At 45.2% G+C, this 25,060-nt stretch overlaps 1 protein-coding gene across 11 annotated transcripts in view; it reads left to right on the top strand.

Moving 5' to 3' along the window:
- The window catches only part of NEDD4L (NEDD4 like E3 ubiquitin protein ligase), an 81,766-nt gene that overhangs the window by 38,217 nt on the left and 18,489 nt on the right, over nucleotides 1-25,060 (top strand). For 3 of the 11 annotated variants that reach the window (XM_084225671.1, XM_084225672.1, XM_084225666.1), the window contains 7 exons: nucleotides 18,867-18,917; nucleotides 20,047-20,108; nucleotides 20,225-20,327; nucleotides 20,548-20,714; nucleotides 21,584-21,716; nucleotides 22,227-22,403; nucleotides 23,665-23,739. In XM_084225671.1, the coding sequence (XP_084081797.1) occupies nucleotides 18,867-18,917; nucleotides 20,047-20,108; nucleotides 20,225-20,327; nucleotides 20,548-20,714; nucleotides 21,584-21,716; nucleotides 22,227-22,403; nucleotides 23,665-23,739 (768 nt within the window). Of the gene's footprint in view, nucleotides 1-1,080; nucleotides 3,453-16,832; nucleotides 16,924-18,435; nucleotides 18,508-18,866; nucleotides 18,918-20,046; nucleotides 20,109-20,224; nucleotides 20,328-20,547; nucleotides 20,715-21,583; nucleotides 21,717-22,226; nucleotides 22,404-23,664; nucleotides 23,740-25,060 lie in introns of those variants that run through there. The other 8 variants (XM_084225669.1, XM_084225668.1, XR_014616928.1 and 5 more) reach the window with 7 other exon arrangements.

The following is a 25,060-nucleotide window of genomic DNA, read 5'->3' as shown; positions in this document are numbered from 1 at the left end:
TGTAATCTGGGGAGAAAGATGACTTGGCAGCTGAATGACTGGATCTTTCCTCAGGAGGAAGTAAGTTGGTGAACCAGTGGCACTGTGCCTCTACAGTGGCTGACCAGGAGCATATTTATTTGTATATAATGATCATAATGACCACTTGCCCTACTCAAACTGCCATGTGCCATTGGAAGGAAAAGGTGCCACAGGAGCAGGGAGGTGGGTTAGAGAAAAAGCTCGTATGCAGTGACAGCTGGGAAATGACAGGTTTGGGATACTCATTTCAGACATACTGCTTTGGATTTTTGAGTTTGGGTGTGCAGTACTAGCCTTACCCTGGCAGTTTCAGCACTTTTTATTGTTGAACCAATTTGTGTGTATTCTCCTTCTGGTCCTGCCTCCACAGTCAGTCTGTCCTTGGGCTTGGAACCTCCTGGCCAAGGCAGCGCCTGGGGTTAGGAGCCATGGCTTTCCTTGCAGGAGTTCTATGGCAAGGAGACTTCTTTGGGGGGTTTGGAATAGCAGGTTTCCATCAAGTTGTGTTTACTGGATGAGGAGACACTGAACTGATTATTTTGGCTTTACTCTCATATACTTATTGTCAATACTTAAATGGCTTTTATTGGAAGGACTTTGTTCCTTCTTCTTCCCAAATTACCAAAGCACACTCTGTCTCTGCAGGTGTCTTTGCCCTTCTATTCCCCAATCTCAACAGAGTCAATGTGATGGAGCCTCATTTTGGATGCAGAGACTGTTATTGAGTAACATGTTTTAGCTGAAAAATCAGATAATACCAACACCTGTGCTTTAACAAGGCAGTCTCCAGGACCATTGTTGTGTGGAAGCTGTTCACATTTTTTTTGTGTCTCATAATCCATATAAAAAATTGTGGGATTGTGTTGGCTGCTGGCAGTTTGATCAGTTTGAGCTGCCATTGCTCTTGGGATTGGTAATTTTCTGGCTTTTGAAAGCAAGCTGCTTGCAAGCAGAGTTCAGATGGCAGGGGACTGACCCGCCACATACGGTTTTCAGAGCTGTTGACAAGATTTAGGCTTTCCAGTTCTCACAGGGAACAGCTGTCCAGGCCCTGAGATGGAGCTGCGCTTCTGGTTAACCAGAGCTTCTTTTCTGGGATGTGCTGAGAAGTGTGGGCACCCTTCATGTGTGAGTGCCCTCAGGGCACTGAGTATCTTTGTTGTAGCAGAGCTGATTTAGGGTGGTTGGTTCACATTCTGGTGTATCCTGTCTGCCTGTCCTCCTGAGCTCTTCTGGCTCTCAGGGGGTGTAACTGTACTCTGTGCTGGCAGTGCCACGCGTGGTGGCATTGCTGACTCCCTCGCTGGAGGCCAGCCAGGAGCAGGCAGTTCTGTGCAGGGTCTGAGACAAATCGGTACAAACGGACATGCAACACCCAGCTCCGCTTTTCCCTCACCTGTACTGCCTGGTAAATCTGGAAAAGGAGCTTTCCATCTTGCTCTCCTGCATGTTTCTTCTGGTTTTACTGTGTGAGAGATCTTTGCCATTTGTACGATTGCTTTGTTTGTAATTTGTAGTTGCTCAAAGGGAACTGCAGGTTATATTGCTGTTGGGGATTTTTAAAGGCAAAAGTTTGTTGTTTAATTGTGTTATGGGCATGGTTAACATTGAAAGCATAACCGTGTTGTATTTATTCCTGTCCTGCCATGACAGCCCAGAGCTATAACACACCAAAGTGTTATGCTTGAAAGAATTTTCTTCATTTGCGTGTGGTGTTGACTTAAACTTTTAACACAAAATGGAAGTGCTTTGTTGTAGTTATATTTGCCGAAGCAAGTGCTTTCTCCAAGTGTGCCCTGTGAATCTGATGTGGTTTAGATTTATAGCAGTGCTGAGTGTATTCGCTGCCTCCGTCAGCTGCGAGAGCTCTCCCGCTGGGGCCGCTCCTCCCTGATGGAAAAGGAGCAGCTGGGAAGGTGCTGTTTCAGGCTCTTGCTGGCATTACAAAAAAAAAAAAAAAAAAAAGGAAAAAACAAACTCCTCACACACACTTACATTGGAGAGGGGGAACCAGGCCACGTGACTCCCACCATCCTACCCTATGTCACCGTGTGTGTAGGAGCGCTGACTGCTCCTGCCCAATCATGCCTGGAATGCCGCTTGCCACTTGGGCTATTTCTGCTATCTGTCGCTCCCAGGGCTGCAGTGCTAACCGTTTGGCAGATGGGACACTTTTTCTCAGAGTTTATGTCTTTGGTTTCTAACTTCTGGCAGTGCCTGAATTGTTGCTGTTCTCCCTCTCCTTTTCTCCTCTCTGTAAAACCATGGCCCATCGGCTGCGGTTTCATTTTGGCTCTGGGAGAAGCAACACAGCCCCCGAATCGGAGATCCTCGCCCGGGAGAGAGAAGATGACTTTTTCATGGCATTCCACACCTTGCCGAGAAGAAGCAGCCCTCACGCGTTCTCGCGGCACGGAGCGGACGATGGCGGCGATGGAGGTCTGCACGAAGTGGGCTCCTTGAAGAGGAGCACATCCATGTTTATCCCGCAGCTGCTGAACGGCGTCGACGCGCGCCCCACCAGGAGCTCGTCCATGCAGATCTCGCTGCAGCGCAAGGCTGCCGACGGCTGCGCCGACGAGTGCGCGGCCCCGGACTCTCCGGAGGAGACGCTCCCCTGGAAATTCTCAGACTTCAGGGAGCGTTACGCATCCCCTGCTGAAAAGCGCTCTTCTCTGAGCGCTCCGCAGGTGACTGCTGAAAGTTCTTCACCCAGGCTGCTGGAAGAGTTAGGGCAGCAGACAGATGGAACTGTTTGCTGTAACCGTAGAATGTTTTGTAGTGCTAATCCCCAGAGCGAGGAGGCTCCGCCGGCTGCCCAACGAGAAGAAACAAGTGAAGCGGCTTCAGGTTTAAATATAAGTGGAGTGAGGATTCAGCATCGGGCTTCAAGTGCTGAGGTGCCTCAAGTTACTCTACTTCCCTTTGGTCCTGAGGCTGCAAATAGTGCTCCCACCTCTGAACCCCGGCGCTGGTCCTTGCAGCATGTGCCAGATCTGTCAGCAAATTCAGGGAAAAAGTTCTTTGTTCTCCAGTTACAGCAGCCACAGACAAGCAGTGCGGGCGCAGGAGGTGGAGGTAACTTTGGCTTTACCGGAACAAAAGGGGACAGATTGGTCAGGTACCCTCGGATACGGCTGGAAAGGAGTACTTCCTACCCTGTCCAGCCACCAGCAGAAGGAATTAGCCCCACAGGTGATGGGCTGAATTCGGAGCTGCCTGGAAACAGCAGGAACAGGGCAGAAATACCTAGAAGCAATTCAGTAGAACGGATGCCTCAAGGGCAGGGATGCTTGTTTAAAATCAGACCAGATCAAAACATGAGGCAGCAGCACTTCAGGATTCTTGTCACGCGTGGGCCGGAAGAACAAAGTCAGGGTGTTGGTAAGGAGGGTCGTGGCACCCCGTGTCCTGCGGCAGCCGGCACCGCAGTAAGTATGATGCTGGGCGTGCTGTGCTGGTAAAGTAACACAGATTGCCTTACAAAGGCTGCCAGGCTGCAGCCAACTGCAGCACTTCCATTGGTAGTGCTGGAATGTTCTGCCTTTCTGTGGAGCAAGCCACAGATCAGCTTTATTTCTAATCTAATCTAACTTTGCTCTCAGTTATGATTACATCCAGTGTAATATTTTCAGATCTTACTGTCACATGTTTCTTAATTCACTGTTACGTCAGTTGGAAAGATTTTTTTAAATCAGACCATTCAAATAGCAAATTAAATGTTCCTGTTAGTTTAGTTGGCTGAGATCTTGCGAGAAGAACTCTTTGTGCACTCTGGTTTTAAAAACAAATACTTTGGCACTTTCTAAGTGTAATGGACACACGTGTACCTCTACACACTTCTAAAATGTGTATTACAATGAAATAGTTGTTAAGACTCTGGGAATCTTAGAGTAATTTCAGTCAAAGTACTGACTTAGTTAAGGTACCAGGAAGTCTGGGGGAAAAATAATCTTTTTTAGTAATTTCTTATAGTAATCTTATAGTAATTTTTCTTTCTTCCTTCTGGAAGTGAAAAACATGTCATGCCTTTTGTATGCCACAAGTCCTGATCCAAGTCCAAGTGCAAGTGGCTTGGCACAACTCAGTAAACAGTCTTGTTGTTTGGATTTGTCTCGATTTGGTGTTACGATGGCAGAATTAATCTTCTGGGTTTGCTTTGTTACAGCAGGTGAGGATTGATGGTTGATGTTTTTCAGCCACTTTTTCAAAGCCCAAAGTAGGAATGAAACTGAAGGGTTTGGATTAGTCATTTGCTTAAATTGCTTTGCTGTGCAATCCAACACGGCCCACTCGAGTTCCCAGCTCGGGGATGCTGTATTTAGCAGAGCGAGCTCTGGCTCCAGCTGTGGCACGGGCGCTGAGGAGATTTCAGGCTCCATGGCTCCTGTGCTCTCAGGCACTGAAATGCAGCACAGGGACAGCTGCTCCCTGCAGCAAGGCCAGGGCTGGCTCTGCAGCTTTCCCATGGAAAAGCTTTTGGCCTCTGTGTTTTGTCAACCTTCTTTCCAGGAGCTCTTGAAAGCGTAAAATAGAAAGAAATCCCTTCCTGGTACAGGTTTGGTTCCAGGACACGTAAGGGAGCAGAAAAAAGTATTTCTGATTTTCCCTTTCCTCTTTATTATCCCTTGCTCCTTTCCAAGATCAGCTGTTCATGGAGACCCACTACAGCCAGTTCTATAAGTAGCTGTGGGGTGTCAGACGTAGCACAGAGGCAGCAGAGGTTTACAGTGATGTGCCCTGGGGTCTGTGCAGCAGTTCTCATTTTCCTAAAGCATCTCCCCTCAAAGTCCCTGCTTTCATCCCCCCCGTAGTAACAGTTCTCATCCCAAGGACATGCTTCAGTGTTCCCAGAGGAGAATGAGGAACTTTGTTCCTCTGTGCTCTTGGTTTGAGTGACCGTGAGGAATGGATTGAGGCAGCTGTGCAGCATGGCAGGCACGGAGGTGCCCAGCCCACATGGCACTGCATCCTGCAGGGCAGAAACTCTCAAAGGAAAAGAACTAACTGAAACTTAAACATTTTTTGTGGTGTTTCTCATCCTTGTAGTAAATCCAGAAATACTGTGGGTAGAGGTGATGGACTGGGCAGGATGCCAGGGGAAGTGTGGGGGATGGAAGCGTTTTGGTGTGAGTTTTGTTGCATTTTTTGACCACAGAACGTTACTTGTTAAGGTGCCATTTTTAATCTGTCCCACAGAAGTTTGTTTGAAAGATCTACCGTGTGAGTAAGGGAGTGCCTGAAATAGCTCATCTCCTGAGCTGAGGGGAGAGGTTGCCATGGTTTGTAGTTGACAGTGCGAAAGAAAAATAATTGTGGTGTGTCCCAGTGCAAGAAGTTTATGTGCATGTGATTGATATAGGGCCTGGGCCGGGGCTGGGAGCAGCAGCTGCTACAGCCTGATTTATCTCAGAGCAAACATCCGAGCGGGCGTCTGCAGTCCTGCTGCTCCGAGTGGTTGTGACCTTTCAAATATCTGCTCTTTTAGACAAGTGCTTTGGGGCAGGCAGGATGTCTTTCATTACCAGACAGGGTAAAATATTAAGTAAAGGCTGAGCTCATGTCAAGCTCTGAAAAATTTTATTTGGAAGCCTTGTTGCAAATTCTTTTGCCTGCTCTGATATTTTATATGCTGTGCAATAGAATGTCTGTGCACTGTGCATATCCCACATACTGCTGTTGTTTATCATTGGGGGCTGTGAGTGCAGAGCTGGATTTGTGGGAAACACTTCAAAAATGTATTGGACAACTGCTGGAGGGAGCTGACAAAGGCATCTGTGTGAGCAAAAACCAGCCTGCCCTAACAAAGTGTTGCAGGAGTAGGACTGAATTATATTTAGTAAACAAACAGAAGCAGCACCTCTGGGTTTGGCAAGCCTGCATTTCTCACAGCTCAGCTCTTCCTCTCCTTTCTTAGAAATCATTTTGGAATAAATGTTGCTCCTGCTTCAGGGATTGCTACCTGGACTCTTAACAGGCATTTCTAGGAAGTAATTCATATGGCCTTAGCTGGAGGTTTAAATGGTTCAAATGAATAGTGCTGTGAATTTCCTGGCTCTCCACGTGCTCTGCAAGGAGTGCAGATGGCCATCTGGAAAGCCTCTGCTCTCTGCAGATAAGGACTTTGCTGACAGCTGCAGGTAGAGGTTGATGAATTCCATTCCTTGGGTCTCTAGCTTTTCTGTTAAGGACAAAATCAGTTCTTCTCAACAGGAAATCACCTTGATTCTTGATTCTGGTGTCCATCAGCTTGCAGGCCTGTTCTGAAGCCCTCTGGCCACTGGGGAGGGGGCAGGTGGGCACACTCAGACCTGGGCAGAGCAGGAGCTGGTTTTCAAGGCACCAAGTACTGAGGATCTGAAAAAATTTGGTTTTTTTTCTTCTCTCCCTCTGAGTGGGGGACAAACAGTTCATGGCAAGTAGTGTAAATTAGCTTGCAGAATTAAGACACACATCCGTAACTTTTAGTCGTTTTCAGAGAGTCAAGAATTGGCAGTGTTGTCTTTTTACCTCATCCCTCCACATTCCCAGAGCTTCCTGGGATTCTGAATTTTGTGTCAGGCATTTTTCTTTTTCTCCTTGAAAACTATATCTGTTGGTACTTCTCTGTGAAGAAACCAGAATAAAACTCAGAGCAGCAAAGATGGAAATAGTATCACTTTTTAAAATAGCAGTAATAAACCCTTTGCTCCTGCATGGAAAATCTGTATGTGAGTTTGGGTACACAGCAATCTCTAAAGTGGAGCATTTATAATGGAAATGCTGACATGGGTTTAACGCTGCAGGTGCCAGCCAGAGCTGCCTTGGTGCAGATGTGGCCACAGAAAATTACAGATAAGAAAGCAGAGAGTGTTGATTGCTTTTTGTGCTCTTCAGCTGGTTTTCTATTTGAGAAAAGCTGTCACGTAACGATGAGTTTCAGAATGTGCATGTTTTGTACACATAAACAGAAGTTCTACACGTGAACTGAGGTTTTTAGTTCAGCAGCTATTCCAAAGCCAAATCTATCCTGTTTAGTTAGCTTCCAGATTAAATCTCATTGTAAAATACATTACTGTCTGTAATGTCTTCATCTGAAGTCCAGGATGAATACCAGCTTGACATTGGGAGCTTCCAAAAGTCAGCAGTTATGTACAGAAAAAAACTTAATTAAACTGGCATTATGACCAGCCAGGTTTTTGTCTCCAAAAGGAATGAAAAAATTAAAGGGTGTGCAGGAGAAGCTTCCAGAGCTGAAGGCAAAGGAATGAGATGACTTGTTCAAATAAAATTAAAATTGCAGTTTATGCTGTGGTGTGAGTCCAGAGCTGTCAGTGCTTTGGTGGAAAGCTGCAGCTTCCCTTTCAGCTTGGGATTTACTTTAGAAAAGAAATCTGATGCTGACTCTGTGATTGCTTCTGTCTCTTACCATGTGTCCATCGAATAGTCAGTCTCTTCTTGTGTCTGCCCTTTTTGCTCACCAGTCGGTCATGTGCAGTCATACCTACAGCATTAAAAAAGAACAGGTAAAATGAGAAATATTAGAAATTACACTGCAAGTAATTTAAAACATAATTAATTATTAGCTTGGATGTTATCCAGGGCCGAAGGATACTTTTGTGAGTCAGGTCTGTGCATAAAAATTGCATAATGAAATAAATTCTATTTCCATTTTTGAGCAGTTGCCTTGTCTCTGATGTGAGGCTGGATACCAGCAATTTCTGAAAGGGTTTGGTAATACATGAGGTATGAAAAAGAGGTTTTCAGTAATCAGTTAATTTGTGGAGACATTATATGAGGTCTATTACATGTTTTTAATTTACTGTGTAAAAATCCCTGATCTTAACTGAGCAAGTGAAATACAATTTTGTTTTGTTGTTTGCAGATGTGGGGAATGGCATGCTGGCCGAGTAGGGAAAACCTTCCAGGAAACATTGCACTGTGGGAACTGGTCTTAACAGATTTGTTTTGGTCTGATGTCACGATTTTTTAATATCTTTTTGGCCTTGCAGCAGCGCCCCAGTGCAAATGTCTGACAGGAAAGCAAACCTTACCCACTTTATATTTAGTGAGGGAATGGAATTCAATCTACTCTTGCTCTTGCCATCCCCCCAGTAAGCCTCACAGTGTTTTTTCCGTATGAAATTAACATTGTGTTGTGCTGGGGTTTGGGTATTTTGTTGTCCCTTCACAAAGGTTCAGTGAAAAAGAGGGGGGAGAAAAAAGTTCCTGTCAGGGCTTTGGTTGCTGTCCCTGTCTAAGCTTGTAAATCCCGTGAATTCAGTGTAATTAACCAACTGCCCAACTTTGCACAGCCTGTACGTAAGAATGTGAAATACTTTCCTTTCCCATTGACTAGGTGCATCTTTATCCCACTGTGGGATCTGAATGGATGCACCTTTATCCCACTGTGGGATCTGAATGGATGCACCTTTATCCCACTGTGGGATCTGAATGGATGCACCTTTATCCCACTGTAGGACCTGAATGGATGCATCTTTATCTCACTGTGGGACCTGAATGCATGCACCTTTATCCCACTGTGGGACCTGAATGGATGCACCTTTATCCCACTGTGGGACCTGAATGGATGCACTTTGATCCCACTGTGGGACCTGAATGCATGCACCTTTATCCCACTGTAGGACCTGAATGGATGCACCTTTATCCCACTGTAGGACCTGAATGGATGCACCTTTATCCCACTGTAGGACCTGAATGGATGCACCTTTATCCCACTGTAGGACCTGAATGGATGCACCTTTATCCCACTGTAGGACCTGAATGGATGCACCTTTATCCCACTGTGGGACCTGAATGGATGCACCTTTATCCCACTGTAGGACCTGAATGGATGCACCTTTATCCCACTGTAGGACCCGATCCCTGTAAAATGTCTCGGTCACGTTGCCTGGCACTGCTCGGGAGAGCCCAGGAGGGGACGGCAGCCGGAGCTGTGGGTTCCTCGTGCCCCCAGGTGCCAAGCTGGCTGTGCTGAGCACTGTTGGTGTCTCAGCAGTGGGTTCCAGAGGGCCTGTTTGGGCAGGTGACATCACTTGGGCTCCTTGTGCCAGGTGCAGCCAAAACAGATGCGGGAAGAGGAGGGAGGGAAGAATGCGGAGCCGCCGGTTGGCAGGGCCAGCTCCATTCTCCACGGAGCTGATGTGGGAGTTGGCACCGTGTGTTCCCTTCCCAGCACAGGCAGGCTCCTGCAGAGGCTTCCTGGGAGCTTGGAGCTGGCCAGAACTCTTCCTTGCCTTTTGTTCTGCTCCTAAATTTAATGGGGATTGGCCGTTCTGACCAGACATTTGCAGCCAGTAGTGCTGGAGTTCTGGCTTTTCTGGTTTTTGCTCTAATCAAATCATTGTGCAGAATTCCAGAATACAAACAAAATAAATTAAAAAATAAAGCATGGAACAAACTTTTCAAGCTTTTTTCTGTGCTCTTGAAATTTCACCCAGAGAGTTCATATTACCAGCTACCCACTGGATTTTCAACTGACTGCAATTTAAATTACCCACCATAAAAAATCTGGCAGTAAATATTAGTGACTGATCCCCATTAACTAGTCAATACCATCTCGGCTCTCCTTTCTATTACAAACAAATGTGCGGCTTGAAAATTGAGCAGGTGTTAAAGTTCTTGGTCTCGGCAAGAAAAAAGTGCTTGGACATGTGTGTGTGTAAATGATTATTAATTTGCAGAAATTAGGAGTAGAGTTAGTTAATGTCCACTAATTAGCATGTTAGTGGCCTAAGCATGAAGTGGTCAGTGCACAGGCATATTTCCCCTCAGGATTCTGATTATCACCCAGTAGAACAAAGTCTCGTGTCACAGAAAAGTGGCCTTAGAACTCTTACAGTGGATCTTGTTTTTTTCCATAACATTAGGAAAATCATTAAAGCAAAAATATGATGTCACATATTGCCAGGCCTAATGCCTTCTTGAGTGTAAGTGCTGCTGGGATCAGCCAGTTGAAAGAACGTACTTAGTACCTTTGGAAAATTCAGGCTGAATAAATGTCAGCGTGCTTTCCCTGATTCCATTCCAGCAATCTCATTTCCCTGCCTGCAGAGCCTTTCACAACTTTGATTTCCCTGCCACGGCTCCTCTGTTGTTTAACCTCAGCCCACATAGCTAAAGCACTGCATCATGATCCAGAAAAGTCTGGTGATGCTCCTGATGTAACAGGGCTGCACCAAGGCGCTGGCTGGGGCTGCTCTGGTCATCCCTGGCAGTCTATAGGGCACTCACACGCTCTTGGGGAGAGCAGAGTTTTCACAGCACTGCTGCAATCTTAGGATGCCATTTTTAAACTGACCCTACGTTATTACTGAGGTGAACTTAAACTGCAGTTTTCTGGACTGCTGCTGATAAACATGTGCACCCTCAGCTTCCCCAGAGAGAGGGAGTTCAGCTGGGCACACAGGGAGCTGTAACTGTGTGAGCTGGACACAGCCACCACACTGGCAGGGGAATCATAGCTTGTGCAAGTGTGAGCTGGTGTGCCCACAAGGGTTTACTGGGGGTTCTGGAGGGGTCAGATAAACATTTGGTTCCAAACTGTGCCTGGTCCCCTGAGCTTGGGTTGTCATGCTCGGGTTACGGGGGGGATTGTTGCAGGCATTTGAGGCTGCTCCGAACTGTTGGGAATGGCTGATGGCCCAGTGCATGGTGTGGATAAGGGGAGGGTGGAATGGCAGAAATGAGTGTCTCTGCTGGGAACTTTTGCTTTGCCACGAGTCATTATATATTACTTTAGTGCTGCTTTGCAATGAGCAGTGTGCATATTCAGGAATAGTGCTCAGTAATGAAGGATGTTACGTCAGTGTGATGGATGACTAAAATTTCATTGTTCTTCAAGATCAGTTCTTTGCTGCAGAGTTCTTGAGTTGAGAATTATTCTAATTTGTATGAAGAATACCAGTAAATTTGACTGGAATCATGGAAGAGCTGCAGAGAGAAGAATCATTAGTTAGAAAATTTCCAAAGTGCACAGTTTTGCTTACTCAGCATGTCTGTGCACAATATGTACACGTTATGCGTCTGGAAGTGATGCTCCCCTAATCCCTCTATTTCTCAAGCTATTTATTAAAACAGCAGTTCCATTTCTGACAGGTTTTGGGAGAGAATCTATGGATTTCTTCAGTTTTGTCTCTGTTCAAGTCTTGCAGAAGTCACAGTCTGAACATTTATTTTCTTTCTTCAAGTTGCAGGAGGAGGTGAAAGTGTTTTAGAAGGTGATGACCTTTTAACCTTCCTGTTAAAACCAGCTATCCTGTTGCTCATCTTCCAGCATACTTGCAGGAGCTGGATACATTCTGCATCTCAAGCCCTTCAGATCTCAGTTGCTGCAGTTCTCCAGGATATATTAGAAGCACTGGAATAGCTTTAGGGGGAATATAAATCCCCCTAGCACAGGAGAGCATTTCTACTCTAACAGTACTTGGCTTTTCTGAGGGTTGTATTTCTTAACTGCTTTCTGCCAAGAAAGCACTTAGACAGAAAAATTGGTCATGACAGATATATAGTGGAATCCAAAAGTCTGAATATATCAAAAAATCTGAACTGCTGTTGATAAGAAAAAGAAACAGAAAGTAGGACATTCCTCTGAGCAGAAGGAAAAGGTAGGATAAGTAGATAAGTAGATTAGTGTAGAGAAGAAATGGTAGTGGAGACAGTAAGAGGTCTGTTGTTTGCATGGTTCCTGGTGTCTGCAGCAAGACAGCATTAATGAACTATTTGCCTGCTAATTATACAGGCTGCAGTTACGTGGATTGCAGAGAGCAGGTTTTTCTGTTACTCCACAGAGCAGATTATTGTGCAGAATGTTTGGAAGTTAGTGGTGCTTACTGACTGTTGCATTGGGAATTTGAGCCCATTCTATTGTGCCTCACTGTTCTTTCTTGGGGAGTTACGATGAAGCTTCATAAGAAGATTGTTTAATTTTTGTTCTGAGAGGGTTTTTTTCAGTAATACCTTCATTTCTTACAGAGGCTGTCCTAACACATTTATTTTGTTCTACACTTTCTACCTGTTCTTTCACTTCTGTACGTTGATTCTGTTCCGATTTTCCACATCTTCTCACAGCTCAGGCCTGTTTTAAGTGTCTTGGTCATCAGCTCCTTCTTCCTGCCATTGCTGCTCCTATACTTTGTCTGCATTTGGTTTGTTCAGTGTCTAAGGAGGAATGGATTCCCATGTTTCCAGAGGCTCTTGGTAATGTAGCCATGGTAATAGCAGCAGGCATTTGCTCTGTCCATGGCAGGTAGAGAGCCTTTGGTAGCCGAGAGCAGGAGCAGCTCCTGTTTCAGCCCTCCTTTAGGGTCTATGTGTCACCCTTTAATTACAATGGGCAGCTCAGTAGGAAGCCATTTTCCTGTAATGAACAGAGTAAGGCTTAACTGGTTCTTTTTTCCCTGACATTGTCCGGAGTGTTCTTGGCTGTTACTGGGTTCCAGGAGTATAGCAGATTTTGGCAGAGGTGCCTGGTGGTTTTTGTTATGTTTAAATAAGCAGTGGCGGTGCAAGACAAATAATTCAGGATTTAAATAATTGGAGCTTATGTCTTGCGATTTGCTTAATCCGTTTAAGAACTGATCCAGTTGCGGTTGACCATGTGTGCCAGGAAGGAGACATTTGTCTCTCAGCTGTGCTGATTCTGGAGCACCACTGCCTCATCTGGGAAACTGCAGCTCAGAACATGATTCCTTCATCTCAGCTCTGGTTTGGCTGCCAGGAGCAGCCTGCATGTTCCCTGGCTCTGTGGTGTCGCAGGCTGGAGAGCGAGGGGTGTGTGTGACCCTGGGAGCCTCGTGTAGCTCCTTGTCCTTCCCTGTGCTCCGTGCGTGGCACTGACACCCCGGGGCAGTAATTGGGCCACAAAATGAAAGTTGAGAGGGAAGGCACAGGGAAAGTGTAATCTGACACTCTTGTATTGAGCTGCCTGGAAGAGCAGTCAGTGTTTGTTTACTCTGGTGGGAAGGAACAACAGATCATTTTTTAAGAAATAAGCCACTTGTGTTGTTTATTCTACCTGCACTTACAGATTTGGAATAGGAAAACCCCCACCCCCACACACAAATCAATTAGGGTTTTTTTCTGTGGTTACAGTGCAATATTCTTGATTAAGAAAATATCAGTGAAAATATCAGAGCCAGATTGCAGAGATCCACTGCAAAAGTATAGTCAGTTGCCATTATTAGCAAATGAAAGGTGGAATTTTAGTTATGCTTGGGAGGTGCTGCTGAAAATATTTCGCTTAAGAAAGAAGTGGTGACAATGGCAAGTGGCAGAATTTCTGAAAGTTTATATAAATGAAGAGAGTTTTATTGCAGTTCAGAAAGAAAGATTGCTGAAACTTTCCAGCTAAGAATTTTAGTAATCATGTAATCAAATGATAGAGGAATATCATAAAAGTATCATTGTAGCTTTATTCATGAGAATAAGATCAGGGAGTTGATAAGCCTTAGGACTAGAGAGACATCAATGATGGCTAACTAACAATTTAAGGTTTTAGTAAAAGTACAGTTCTGAAGAGTTTTCTCTCCAGGTGAGACAGGTGATTTCCTGTAGCTCTCTGGGAAGGCAGCAGTGTTTTCTGCTCTTCTTTTTTTCCTGTTGCTGTGTGCAGCTCTTGTATTTGTGCTGGGAAATGTGGTGCTGTCTGAGCCAGACAGTCTGGACCACTCCTGGAGCAGTTTTCAGGACTTGGCAGCAAAGGCACATCACATCTCAAGTGCTGGGTTTAAGTACTACATCAGGAAAATTGGCTTGATTAGTGCTTAATTTTTCACTTCTGTTCTACCAGAGGGGCTGCTGAGTGCTCAGTGGAGGTGAGAATGCCCTCTTGAGAGCCTGGGATTTGGCATTGCCAAGTGGGTTTATCCCATCTTGCACGGTGCCTTTGGCCTTTAGCTGTCAGGAGCAGCAGGTTTAAGCCAGGGGCTGGGTTCTCTGTCCCTCTCTCCTCTTTCCCACCAAACCACTGCTGGCACACGTTCCACATGGTGTTGTTCCTATGAGCACCCTTCACAGCCACTCTCATCATATTCCATGTTGCCCACCAGGGCTGCAGTGATTTGAAAAGTTTGGAAGTAACATGGCTGTAATATATTTCGAATAAATGCCCAGAGAAGATGGGCTCTGAACCTCAGCAGGGTTTCCACCTGCATAATAATTTAGACACATAGCTGTGTGCTGAAGCATGGCCCAGGGTGGTTGGGGTCTGAGAAAGGTGAGAACTCTAGTTTACTTTAAGGCCACTAAAAACCAGTTTAATTTACTGTAGGGATCATCTCTGCCTGCTCTGAAATGAAGCAATATCTGGGTTGGAATGCGACATCTCTTTAAACAGTGCCCAGAAATAGTACGCAACAATTTTCAGGTCAGGAAGCTGGGAACATCCTGATCATCTCAAAATGCCAAGGGAACTGCAGGTGGGTGGAGTGTTATTTCCCAGCCTGGTGTCTGGCCAGGGAACCAAAGCACCTCTGAGAGCTCTGTACCCACAGTGCTCCAGCCTCAGCCCTGGCTGGCAGCTGGCAGCAGTACAGGTTCTGGGGGCCTGTTCCTCTTTTCACAGCTTGTCACTGACTCTGTCCAGTGCCTCAGTTTGGGTGAGCCATGACTCTGTGCTTTGTGGCTCTTGCTGGTTCTCAGGCCAAGGTGATCATGTTTTCATACAGTGGCCTTCCATGGGAACCTTGCTGGGGTCATTCCTAACCTTAGGAAATTTTTAGGCACTTTCAGGAGTTTGTTCTGCATTGTTGGTGATCAGCTGTATAACAGCGTGGTGTATTGGTCCAGGTTAGGAGACAGGTAGGAAAAGTCCAGGAGCACGGCTGCTGGGAGAGCTGTTCTGATGATGCTGGTCTAAGGAAGCAGCACATAAACACAGCATTGCAGCTTGGCCTGGTACTGCATGGCAGCAGTAGAGCCTTTCCTTGGGAGAGCTGCATGTGCTGGGAGTGTCAGCTTGTGTACACGTTTGGAGGGGCTTAATAGTATTTAGTCCCTGTGAGACCTGCTGCCTCCTGCAGGTTCTTCACATTGTTTGTGTGACCTTCTAGTCAAAGTCCTGACTAACCTGCTGTACCTCTGCTGTTTTCCCACTTCTGACTTCTGTTCAGGCTGGAATAAAGCTAAGTGGAGTTGAGTTGCCCGTGGTAGTTGCTCGTGTGCTCAGCTATTACCTGACTGTAACGTCTGTTCTACTTTATGAGTGCACATGTGAGGTAATATTTACCTTTTATTCCAGAGCTGAAATGAGCAAGTCTCTAACAGCTGAACTGTTAACTATTGACACTTTCCCGTCTGGAAAACAACAAGCTTCAGTGATTGAAATGAGCATCAACGCAACAGTTTATTCATACTTTTGTGTGGTTCCAAGTAAAGCTGATGTGTGTGTATACAATCCTGAGGCTCAGATAAACCTTCTGGTTTGCACTGAAGTGTCGATGGATGCTTTTCCTTTCTCTGCTGCTTTGGAGACTAAGGGGGTTTAGGGTGCTGCAGTTTTATCCCAGGCTTTTCTTCCTGGCTTGCAGCTTGGACAGGCACCAAATTGCAGCCTAATTTTTATGTACATTTGGCTTGGGAGTGTCACCTTGTCACCTCAGTCTCCTAAGATGAACAGTGAGTTGTTTCACATTCTGAGGTGTTTGGCACAAGTTAGAATTTCCAAGTAGTTCTGTTGGTTTTTGAAGCTTTTTCAGTCACTGACTGTGGAGGAATAGAATGTAAGAAAATATAGTGTAGAAGGTAGTCTCACACCTGAGGAGGTGTAGCTGTACTAATCACCAAAGATTAGACACAGGCCTGCCACAGCTGTGTCCAATAAGAAGAGTGCTACAAAAGAGTGGCTTAGCTGGTTGAGGAGAGAGATGGAGTTTGTTGGCTGTGAAGCAGAAGGAGGCAGTGCTGTGAGGAGCTGTCCATGAGAAATCACTGAGAAAGAACGAGAGCTTTGCAATATGATGACAACTGACTACTGAGTACGCTTAATGAAGTGTTTCCTTGTTTTTTTCCATTGTCTTCCACTGGACAGCTGAGGTGTTGGCTGTTCTTGGGATGCAGTGATGACCAGGTTTCATTGCAGTGTCTGTGCAGGTGTGAGGGGTGTCCCTCACACACTCAGGAAGATTCAGGGCACCTGCCATGCCTGGTGTGTGTGAGCCTGGTGCTGCTTTCCCACAGCATCAATGCATGAATGAGTGAGGTGGTTGGACAGATTTGGGTTTCCTGAACAGACGGATGTTTATGTCTGCCAAAACACTGCAGTGATTACCTTTCATTTCAAGAGCTCCTTGGAAAATAGGACACTGACTTTCTCCTCTTCCACAACAAATGTGTTAAACCAACCCAACAGGTGGACCTGGGGATGCTGAAGCTGGTAAAATCGCTCTGAGTGTTAAAGGCTAATTAGGACATTTTGGGATAGCTTTTGTTATACTTGAGCTTTGCAGTAAGACTCTAACAAAGCATCTGAGCCCTGCCCCACCCCTGCCTGTTTGTGCTTGTCCTGCTGCCCACACAGAGGCCACGTTCCAGGTGGGACAGGAGCAATACTGAGGGAGCAATGGCATTTGAGGGGTCACTCCTTCTGCTTGGGAAAGTCCTACTCAAGGTGAGCATCTGCATCCTGTGCCTTTGTGGTGGAGAAGGGATTACTCATTGTCTGGGGGGGATCAGACTGGAGCAGGAGTTAGCAGTGTGATACACTGCTGAGTAGGCTGGTGCCTTGGGTGGCTCTGTGGATTTTAGTGACAGAGAGTTTCTCAAAACTGACACTGTTATTGTTGTTTTTTTCCCTAACCTGAAAATAATTTCAGTAAGGAGGTAATATAAAAGGAGATCTTTATTTGAAGGCCTTCAGGAGCAGTTATGGAAAGATGTCCACAAAAGCCTACCCCTTCCTCAGGGGTGAGTACATCTTTATAGGTTTTAGGAAATTAGCATAATTGATAAAAAGCACCAATTATGAGGACAAGTGATGATGCAATTTCCCCCCGGTCAAGCCCCTTCTCTGGAGCCCCCCTTTCAGCACTAGCTGTACTTTGTCCATGAAGATGTATCTTGAAGGGTTGTTCTCAGCCTTGATTCCCAGGAAGAATCAAGATAGTACTGGAGCCTTGTACCTCCTGGGGCTTGGAGCTTTGGAATTTATTTTGTCTTTCTGCTTAGGGAAAGGCCATTGAAAACTACTGGAAAATCTAGCTACTAATATGATAGGTGACAGAGTGAAGAATACAGAGAACATAGGAAAAAAAAAAAGGGGCAAAGCGCAAACAGCATCATTATAATGAGAAATGGGAAAAAGAAGGCGGTAGAAAAGGTTCCTGTGGCTCATGAGGTGCCTTTGCTGGAAGCAGGAAGCCCCAAAGTGAGAATGCCTAAATTTTAGAGCTGTGGAGGCTTGCAAGAGAAAATCCTTTCCACAGACAAAAATACTGAATACTAATATTAATATACAAGCTTTCCCCCCTTTTCTTACAGATGTTTGTGTACAGTCAAGTGTTACATAAAGACAGTTTTACAAGAGCCCTAGTTCTGGCAAAGGTGACCATATGCATGCAGAATTAGATGAGGAAGTAATTCTGCTTACAGAGCTGCCTGGGACTAAGGGGTTTCCAGTTCCACTGTAAGCTACAAGCATATTTTGTTGGTTCAGGTTCTTTGAGGCTGTTTCTAACCTACCTGAACATTTCCTGTATCCATGAGTTGTATTTTTCTTGAGCTAACAGCTGCAAGAAGAGATGTAGCAATAGGTGTGTACTTTCTTCAGAGCAGTTGTTATTGGAGTGACTGTACTGAAGCAGGAGGTGGCGAGTACTTGGGATTTGCCAGTGTTAAGGGGAAAACGTGTTAATTCCCTAAAAATGGGGCATGCTAACAGGGTTTTCTAGTATTTGCTAGGAAGAAGATTAATAGTCAAAATTCTGTAATGAAAAATCTACTCCCTGTTTTTTACTTAAAATTGGAAAAACCATAGTCTCCTTAGTGCTTTTTGTGTTGTTCCATAGCATCCAGCACGGCAGGAGGTGTCCATTCTGTGGGGAACACGAAACATCATCCTGTCTTTGTAGTAGAAACAGAATTCTTATGATATTATCATATAAAATATGAATTTTAATATTAAACTTAATGCTCTACTATGAGAAATATGTAAACTTGGCTGTGCAGCAGCAGCATGCACTTCCTGGAATTCCGTGCATAGCGTGGTTATAAATAGGCAGCAGGTTATTTGGGAATCACTGGGGCTGATATCTGGTGTCACAAACAGTATCTGAACAGAAGCTGCGTTCCCTGGTAGCCCGTTGGGTTTGGAAGAACACAACTGCTTGGTGGTGACAGTTCCTGCCCCAGTGAGTCCCAAGTGTCCCTCGAGCACAGGGCCCAGGTCCCACAGCAAGCACCCATCTGCCACGAGCGTCCTTTGGCCTCAGCTGCTGCCAGCATTTCCCAGCGCAGACCCAAATGCTGGAATTCACTCTGCTCCCACTGTGGGTAGGTGTAGGACTGTCAGTCCGTGAAGGAAGGCTTGGACATGTCCCCCTTCAACAGGAAACCACCTGGGGCTTCTCAGTGCTGGGGGGGCCCTGGGTTGGTCTTGGTGGTTTCCCCAGGCAGAATGCGTCAGCACCAGCACATGTACTGTGGGCTCAGGAGCCTGTTTGGAGTGTCACGAGAAATACTGTGCTAAGATAAATGAATTAGAACAACAAATAATGGGCAACAATAAGGGGGTAGAAACCAGTAATTCCTAAAATAATGGTACTCAACCATCTTTATTTTTGTCTCATTGTGACTAGATTGATATTTATTATTTTTGCTTTTCTGATGTAAGTTTACTTTCTGTGTCACAGACCAGAGACGACTTCCTGGGCCAGGTGGATGTGCCGCTCAGTCACCTCCCGGTAAGCACCAGATCTCTGGAAACCCCTGGGGCTGTGTACAGCTGATTGCACTTTCTCTGAAAGCAAGTGCTCCCAGCAGAGCTTAAAATAAACTGTTGTGGACACCCAAGCCTCACCTGTGCAGGGACAGGGAGATGCATCAGCGGTGCATGGAAGCGCTGCACCTTCTGTGCAAAAGAAGCTTCATGAAAGCAGGTTTCCTTCAGCAAATGCATGGAAAACCATAAGGCTGTCAGAACCATGTCATCTGTTCATTATTTTAGCTGAAATTGAATTCTTTGCCAAGAGTTCAATAGCAATCAATTGAAAGTAATTGGCACAGGGTTTGAATAATTTTGTCCATAGACATTTGAGGTGTTTGGTTTGAAGGTGGTAATGTTTGTTTCTGTTTCTTAATTAACAGAGGAATTCAGTGTAAAGCTGGTTCTGTAATTCTGAAAAGTTGTCTGGTTTCCCCCCAGTAGGCAGGGTTCTGCACGGGCTGTAAAATTAGATGCTAAATTAAGTGCAATTTCTATTTATAGATTTATAAATAGGAATAAATATATATGTGTATGTATATACAGTGATTGCATTAGCCTTGGTACAACCACTTCTGATATCATATACTGTTTTGGATGACTAACATTGGCTGAATGTAGCTAATATTTTTTAAATGTTGTGCATATTAATCTTAACATATGCCAGTTATGTCAGTTGAGCATAATTGGCTTTTTGTGTCCAGTTTTCACTTCTTGCTATTGATGGATGTTATTGTAGGAGAAAAATTGCTTTGTAATGACTTGCACTGTGATGCTTGTATAGATGTATGTGTTATGGTTGATCTGGAGTGTGTTGGGTATAAACTGTAACAGTGGAAAGCTACAAGGGGAGGATCAGGAACTCCTTGTGGTGACAAATGCTGTGCCCACAGCAGCTGTGTGCTTGCACATGTGAAGGAGGTGACTTACTTGGTTAGAAAGCTGAAATTCTCAAGGAATAGAAAGTTTTCAAGATTCCAGGCTTTAGGTAACTTAGGATTCAGTGGAAATCAGAGATGTAATCTGTCAGCCTGATGTGTGAATGTTCTTTATGTGGCTGGACTTGTGGGCAAGCCCCTTTAATTTACCATTTTTTCCACTGCTTATAGACTGAAGACCCAACCATGGAGAGGCCGTACACATTTAAGGATTTCCTCCTCAGACCAAGAAGGTGAGAGGAAGGAACTTTAAAATATTTGAGGACTTTAAAACATTTCTTACTTCATTATTTTTTTATTTGCAATTATTTAAGAGTTCTTAAGTGTAATGTACCTCCCTGTCTTGTAGCCACAAATCTCGTGTGAAGGGTTTCTTGAGACTGAAGATGGCGTATATGCCCAAAAATGGTGGCCAAGAGGAAGAAAATAGTGATCAGAGGGACGACTCTGAGGTAAGGCTGAATCCTCAAGGAAGGATTCAAGAAAAATTGTAGAGTCAGCTGCACTTGAAGGATAAAGCCCTGGAAACAGAGTTGGCAGTTGGTTCTCTTTGGCACCAAGCCACCACCCAGCCACCTTTGGAAATCCCTCTTCAACAAACTGATGGGGATTTAGCTCTTTTCTCATTGAAAGACACGGTAACCACAGAGGTCTTTTTCCTTCCTTCCTAAGCACGGCTGGGACGTGGTGGATTCCAGCGATGCCGCATCTCAGCGGCAGGAGGAGCTGCCGCCTCCTCCGCTGCCCCCGGGCTGGGAGGAGAAGGTGGACAACCTGGGGCGGACCTACTACGTGAACCACAACAACAGGAGCACCCAGTGGCACCGGCCCAGCCTCATGTAAGCAGCTGGGGCAGGGTGGGATGGGGAGCCAGGCTGAGGCGCGGGGCACAAAGGAAAACCTTTGTTTATGCCTGAAAGAGACTTGCTTGCCCCCAGCAGATCACAGAGACACAGAGTATTCTGGGAAATTCCAGGAGCTCTGGGATGCCAGGGAAGGCAGTGCATTAACAAAGCAGCTTAGAATGTTAGGAGACAGATAATCAGTAAGTAATTTAACAGGAGTAAATTACTTTGTTTATAGAGGCTGTTGAAGAGCTAAGGAAAAAAGTTAACTCTAGTTCTAATGAAGTTGAACAGATTAGCTTTGAGATCCTGGTTATTATTCTGTGAATAGGCTTCATTCCCAGGATGTGCTTTCCTAGAGGCCTGTGGCAATATCTTCTCAAGATTAGATTTAGAAAGCTGTGGCAAGCTTACATTTTACAGAGTGTGAATAACTGGCAGTTTTAGGAGTTATAGTGAGATCATGTATTAACCTGCACTGCCAAGGCCACTGCTAAACCATGTCCAAGGAGGTGCTGGATCCCCCTTGCACTGGGCATGTTAAAGGTTGGGCTCCACAGAGTGCTGGGTCATCTTGTCTAGGCCATGGTTTCCCTGCCAGCAGAGGTTGAACCAGATGACACCTGAGGTCCTTCCCAACCTGGTGTTCTGTGATATTTGTGAAGTGCTTCCAGTTTTATTTTTTTCAACTGAGGGATTAAACAGTCTCCTAATTATGAAGCTTGATACATGCATGAATAATGATTTTAATAATCAAAAGCATTACCGAGGTTTTGAAGGCAATGGACAAAATGGGAGGCTTAGTTTAACTTGGGTTATTTTCTTGTTCTTTTCTCCTTCCCGTGCTGGGTTCCCCGCTGCAGCGACGTGGGATCCGAGTCAGATAACAATATCAGACAGATAAACCAAGAGGCAGCTCACAGGCGCTTCCGCTCTCGGCGCCACATCAGCGAGGATTTGGAGCCAGAACCTGTGGAGAGTGGAGACATTCCTGAGGTATGCCCAAGCCATGGGCTTGAGAAGCTGACTAAACTTGGAGCTGCTGTGCTTCTCACATGTGAGCTAATTACCACACAGCACACAGAGTCGTGGTTTTACACAGCGTTTGTGGACATTGCCTTGGGGAGATGCCAGCAGCACAATGACAGTGCAGCCAGAGGCACACTGCCAGGGTCCTGTGCAGCTGCAGCTGCCTGGTGGCCTATGGACAGCACTAAGTCCCATGTCAATGCTGGGAGAAACATTTATCATTCCAAATTGCTTGTCTTATATACACTGATAGAAACACTTTTCTATTCTGCTCTACACAGTGGAATAAATTATAAAAAAAAGGGAAGTGGACTGGCTGCAGCTGCCCTGTGCTTCAGTTTTCTGTAGTGCCTTGATTTAGGGTGAAGAGAAGCTGTTGTTTGTGTGTTGGGCACAGTGAGATGATCACACAGAAGGCAAAGGGAAAGAAGACTCAGTCTGTATAAAACCTGAACGTAGTTTCTTCTCTTTTGTCAGCCTTGGGAAACCATTTCAGAGGAGGCAGGTGCCAGTGGGGATTCCTTGAGCTTGTCACTGCCACCTCCTCCTGCATCTCCGGTGTCCCGGACCAGTCCTCAGGAGCTGTCTGAGGAGCTGAGCAGAAGACTCCAGGTCACTCCTGATTCCAATGGGGAACAACTCGCCTCTTTGATTGTATGTAACGTGTCATCCGTAAAGCTCTAGTGCAGAAATGTGCATTTCTTTAGCATAACCTGAATCACTTCGTGCATGGGGAGTGACTGCTAGGCTCAGGAAAACCTGAACAAGTAGTGAAAATTCCCTTCCAAAAAATAGCTTCACCAGCAAGCAAAGTGCCTCAGACAACAGAATTCCTCTGTTCAGATTTCAAGAGTTCTGTGTGAGTTTAACTTCAGACTCTGCTACTGTTAGACCTTTAGTGAAACAAAATAGATGAGAGTTGAGGGTATCAAGCTAGGAATTTCCAAAGGAAAGGGAAAAACAAAAAAATGGTCTCTCTGTGTTATCCATTAGTGAGATGCCATTAAAAAAGCAGGATAATGCATGTACAAGTGGGAGAATGTTTTGTCTCTTTGATTACAAAAATAATTGTAAATATTAAACAGAGCATTATGCTCTTATTTATTTTTTATTCTTAGTACAATGCTCTCAAGATACCTCTGCAGTTCAAGAGATAAGAAATACTCTTGTTCTCATAAAAAATAATCTTGATTAGGTGCATTTTTCCCAAAGAGCCAGTGCAGTTGGTCTCTGCCTGATGGGAATGTCACCTGGAGGTTGGTCAGCCAGTGACAGCTCTGATGCTCTCCTGGATCTGCATGCAGAGGCACTTGGGCTTGTGTTGAGAACTGCAGTTTTAGTAGCACCCACTGGTTTTACTGCAGATGTGTCAGCGCTGTTCCTAAACACTGCTCAGCCCTGGAGTGCTCGGCTGGACTGGTGGGGAGGAATTACAGTGTAGTGTCAGATGTGATGTGTGTCTGCTTCTTTAGAGGGGTTTTGTTTCTAGTTCAGTCATGAAGGATGTGTCTTGGGAAAAGACACAACTAATTCAAAAGGTAGCAGCAAAGAGGAAGATTGAAACAGGTTGGGTTTTTTTTTAAGAAATACCATAAATTTTTAAGTAAATTAATTTTTAAGTCTTAGAGAGCTCTCATCCATAGTATTTGATTTTAGATATATTTCTTAATGCTTTTTTTTTTCAATAATTTTTGAGTTTGTTCATGTTGGCATTTCTCTTTTAGGAAAATGGATGGGCCCTTTTTTTTAGTATGTAGCAAGTAGAGAAATGGGATATACCACTCTGTGGTAAAACAGAAGTAGGTAATTGTTTGATAAAAAGAGGTTAATACCTGTAATTACTGACTTTTCTGAATAAACATCATGTTTTAAGACAGCCTGACGTGGAGACATCTTTCTGTTTTTTTCCTTGCAGCAAAGAGAACCTTCTTCACGACTGAGGTCCTGCAGTGTGACAGATGCAGTCGCTGAGCAGTCCCAGTTATCCCTGGTGAGCCAGAGCTCCTTCCTTTTTGGGTGCACATTCTCTCTCAATAACAGCTTGCCTTGGGTCAGTTCCAGTCAGGCACAGATCAGTGACCAAGGTGGGCACTGATTGTCCCAAACCAAATTGATGTGAGCTAAAAAAGGAGGACATTCCTGAGACAGGAAAATGTTTAGAGACTGAGCCAAGTCACCCTCTCCTCAGTTACTTACCATGGAAATTTAGGTTACTGCACTCCTATGTGCACTCAGGGGAGAAACTCCTCCAAGGGAGGAGAGGGCAGGAGAGCCAGCTCTACCTGGAACTGGAGCAGCCACAGGACTCTGATAGCAGACATATTTCTGTGGCCCATGAGGTGATTTTACTTGCACTATAAAAAATCTGTCTAAAATCCCAAAGGATTGGTGTTTTGCCCGGTTGTAGTGAAAAGGAGGCGACTTCTACAGGTTTATTTAAGGAGATTGTTCAAACAGGAAAAGATACAAAGATGTTTTGTAAACAAAGCTTCTCTCTCCTATCAGAACCATGCACACTGTGCTCCAGCTGACATTAAGCCTCTGCTACAGCCCCCATGCAAGGGTTGCAGAGGTGGCAGGTTTGTTCTCTCTGCCACCTCTCAGCAGTAGGCACAGAGACCACGTAAAATAGGAGCGTGCAAGGTGTGCTTCTGATAAAACGGGTCAGATTGCAAAAGAATCTTTCAAAAGATTGTACTTTTCTTCCAAGAGTTTTTTCCTTCATTTTTTAAAAGTTATAAATATGTCCCATGTGAATCTCCAAATAGAAAACCTGTGCATACCAAGAAGTTTGGTGTGTCTGTGTGACTTGTTTTCTCTGCTCTTGGGTGAACATTTCCAGAAACCACAGAGGTTTTTCTCTTGGCTGGATTTCCCCCGTGCTGTAGCAGTTATTTAGTGTAGCTGAAGCATGTCCCTGGCTCTGGGGTGGGTCCCAGTGCAGCTCTGTGCCTGGCTGCAGGGGGAACAAGGGCTGCTGTGCTGCTTTCTTGCTGTGTTTAGCATGCTGGAGCCAGGGGCTGGGCGTGGGCTGGCAGCTGGGCTGGGGAGAGAGAGGGGGGCCTTTCTCCTGCTTCTTGAGGGACACTGATTTCCTGAGCACATGGTCGAATCAGCAGCACTGAGCATTGCCCTAAACATCACCTTACCTGAGCTTAACCACATCTCATCCTTCCTGAGCTAACGATCATTTCTCCTCTGGCAACTGAGTACACGTTCTTCCTAAATCCAGCGCTCTTCTGGGATTCTGGCTTAGTAACCAGTCACTGATGACTTCCAGATTTGCTATTACCCATCTAACTGCTCTCTTT

Source organism: Fringilla coelebs, assembly GCF_963513975.1.
Source record: "Fringilla coelebs genome assembly, chromosome: Z".
In the NCBI taxonomy this organism is placed as follows: Eukaryota; Metazoa; Chordata; class Aves; order Passeriformes; family Fringillidae; genus Fringilla; species Fringilla coelebs.
Note: the sequence above shows the minus strand (reverse complement) of the source record. Positions and strands in the feature narration are given on the sequence as shown.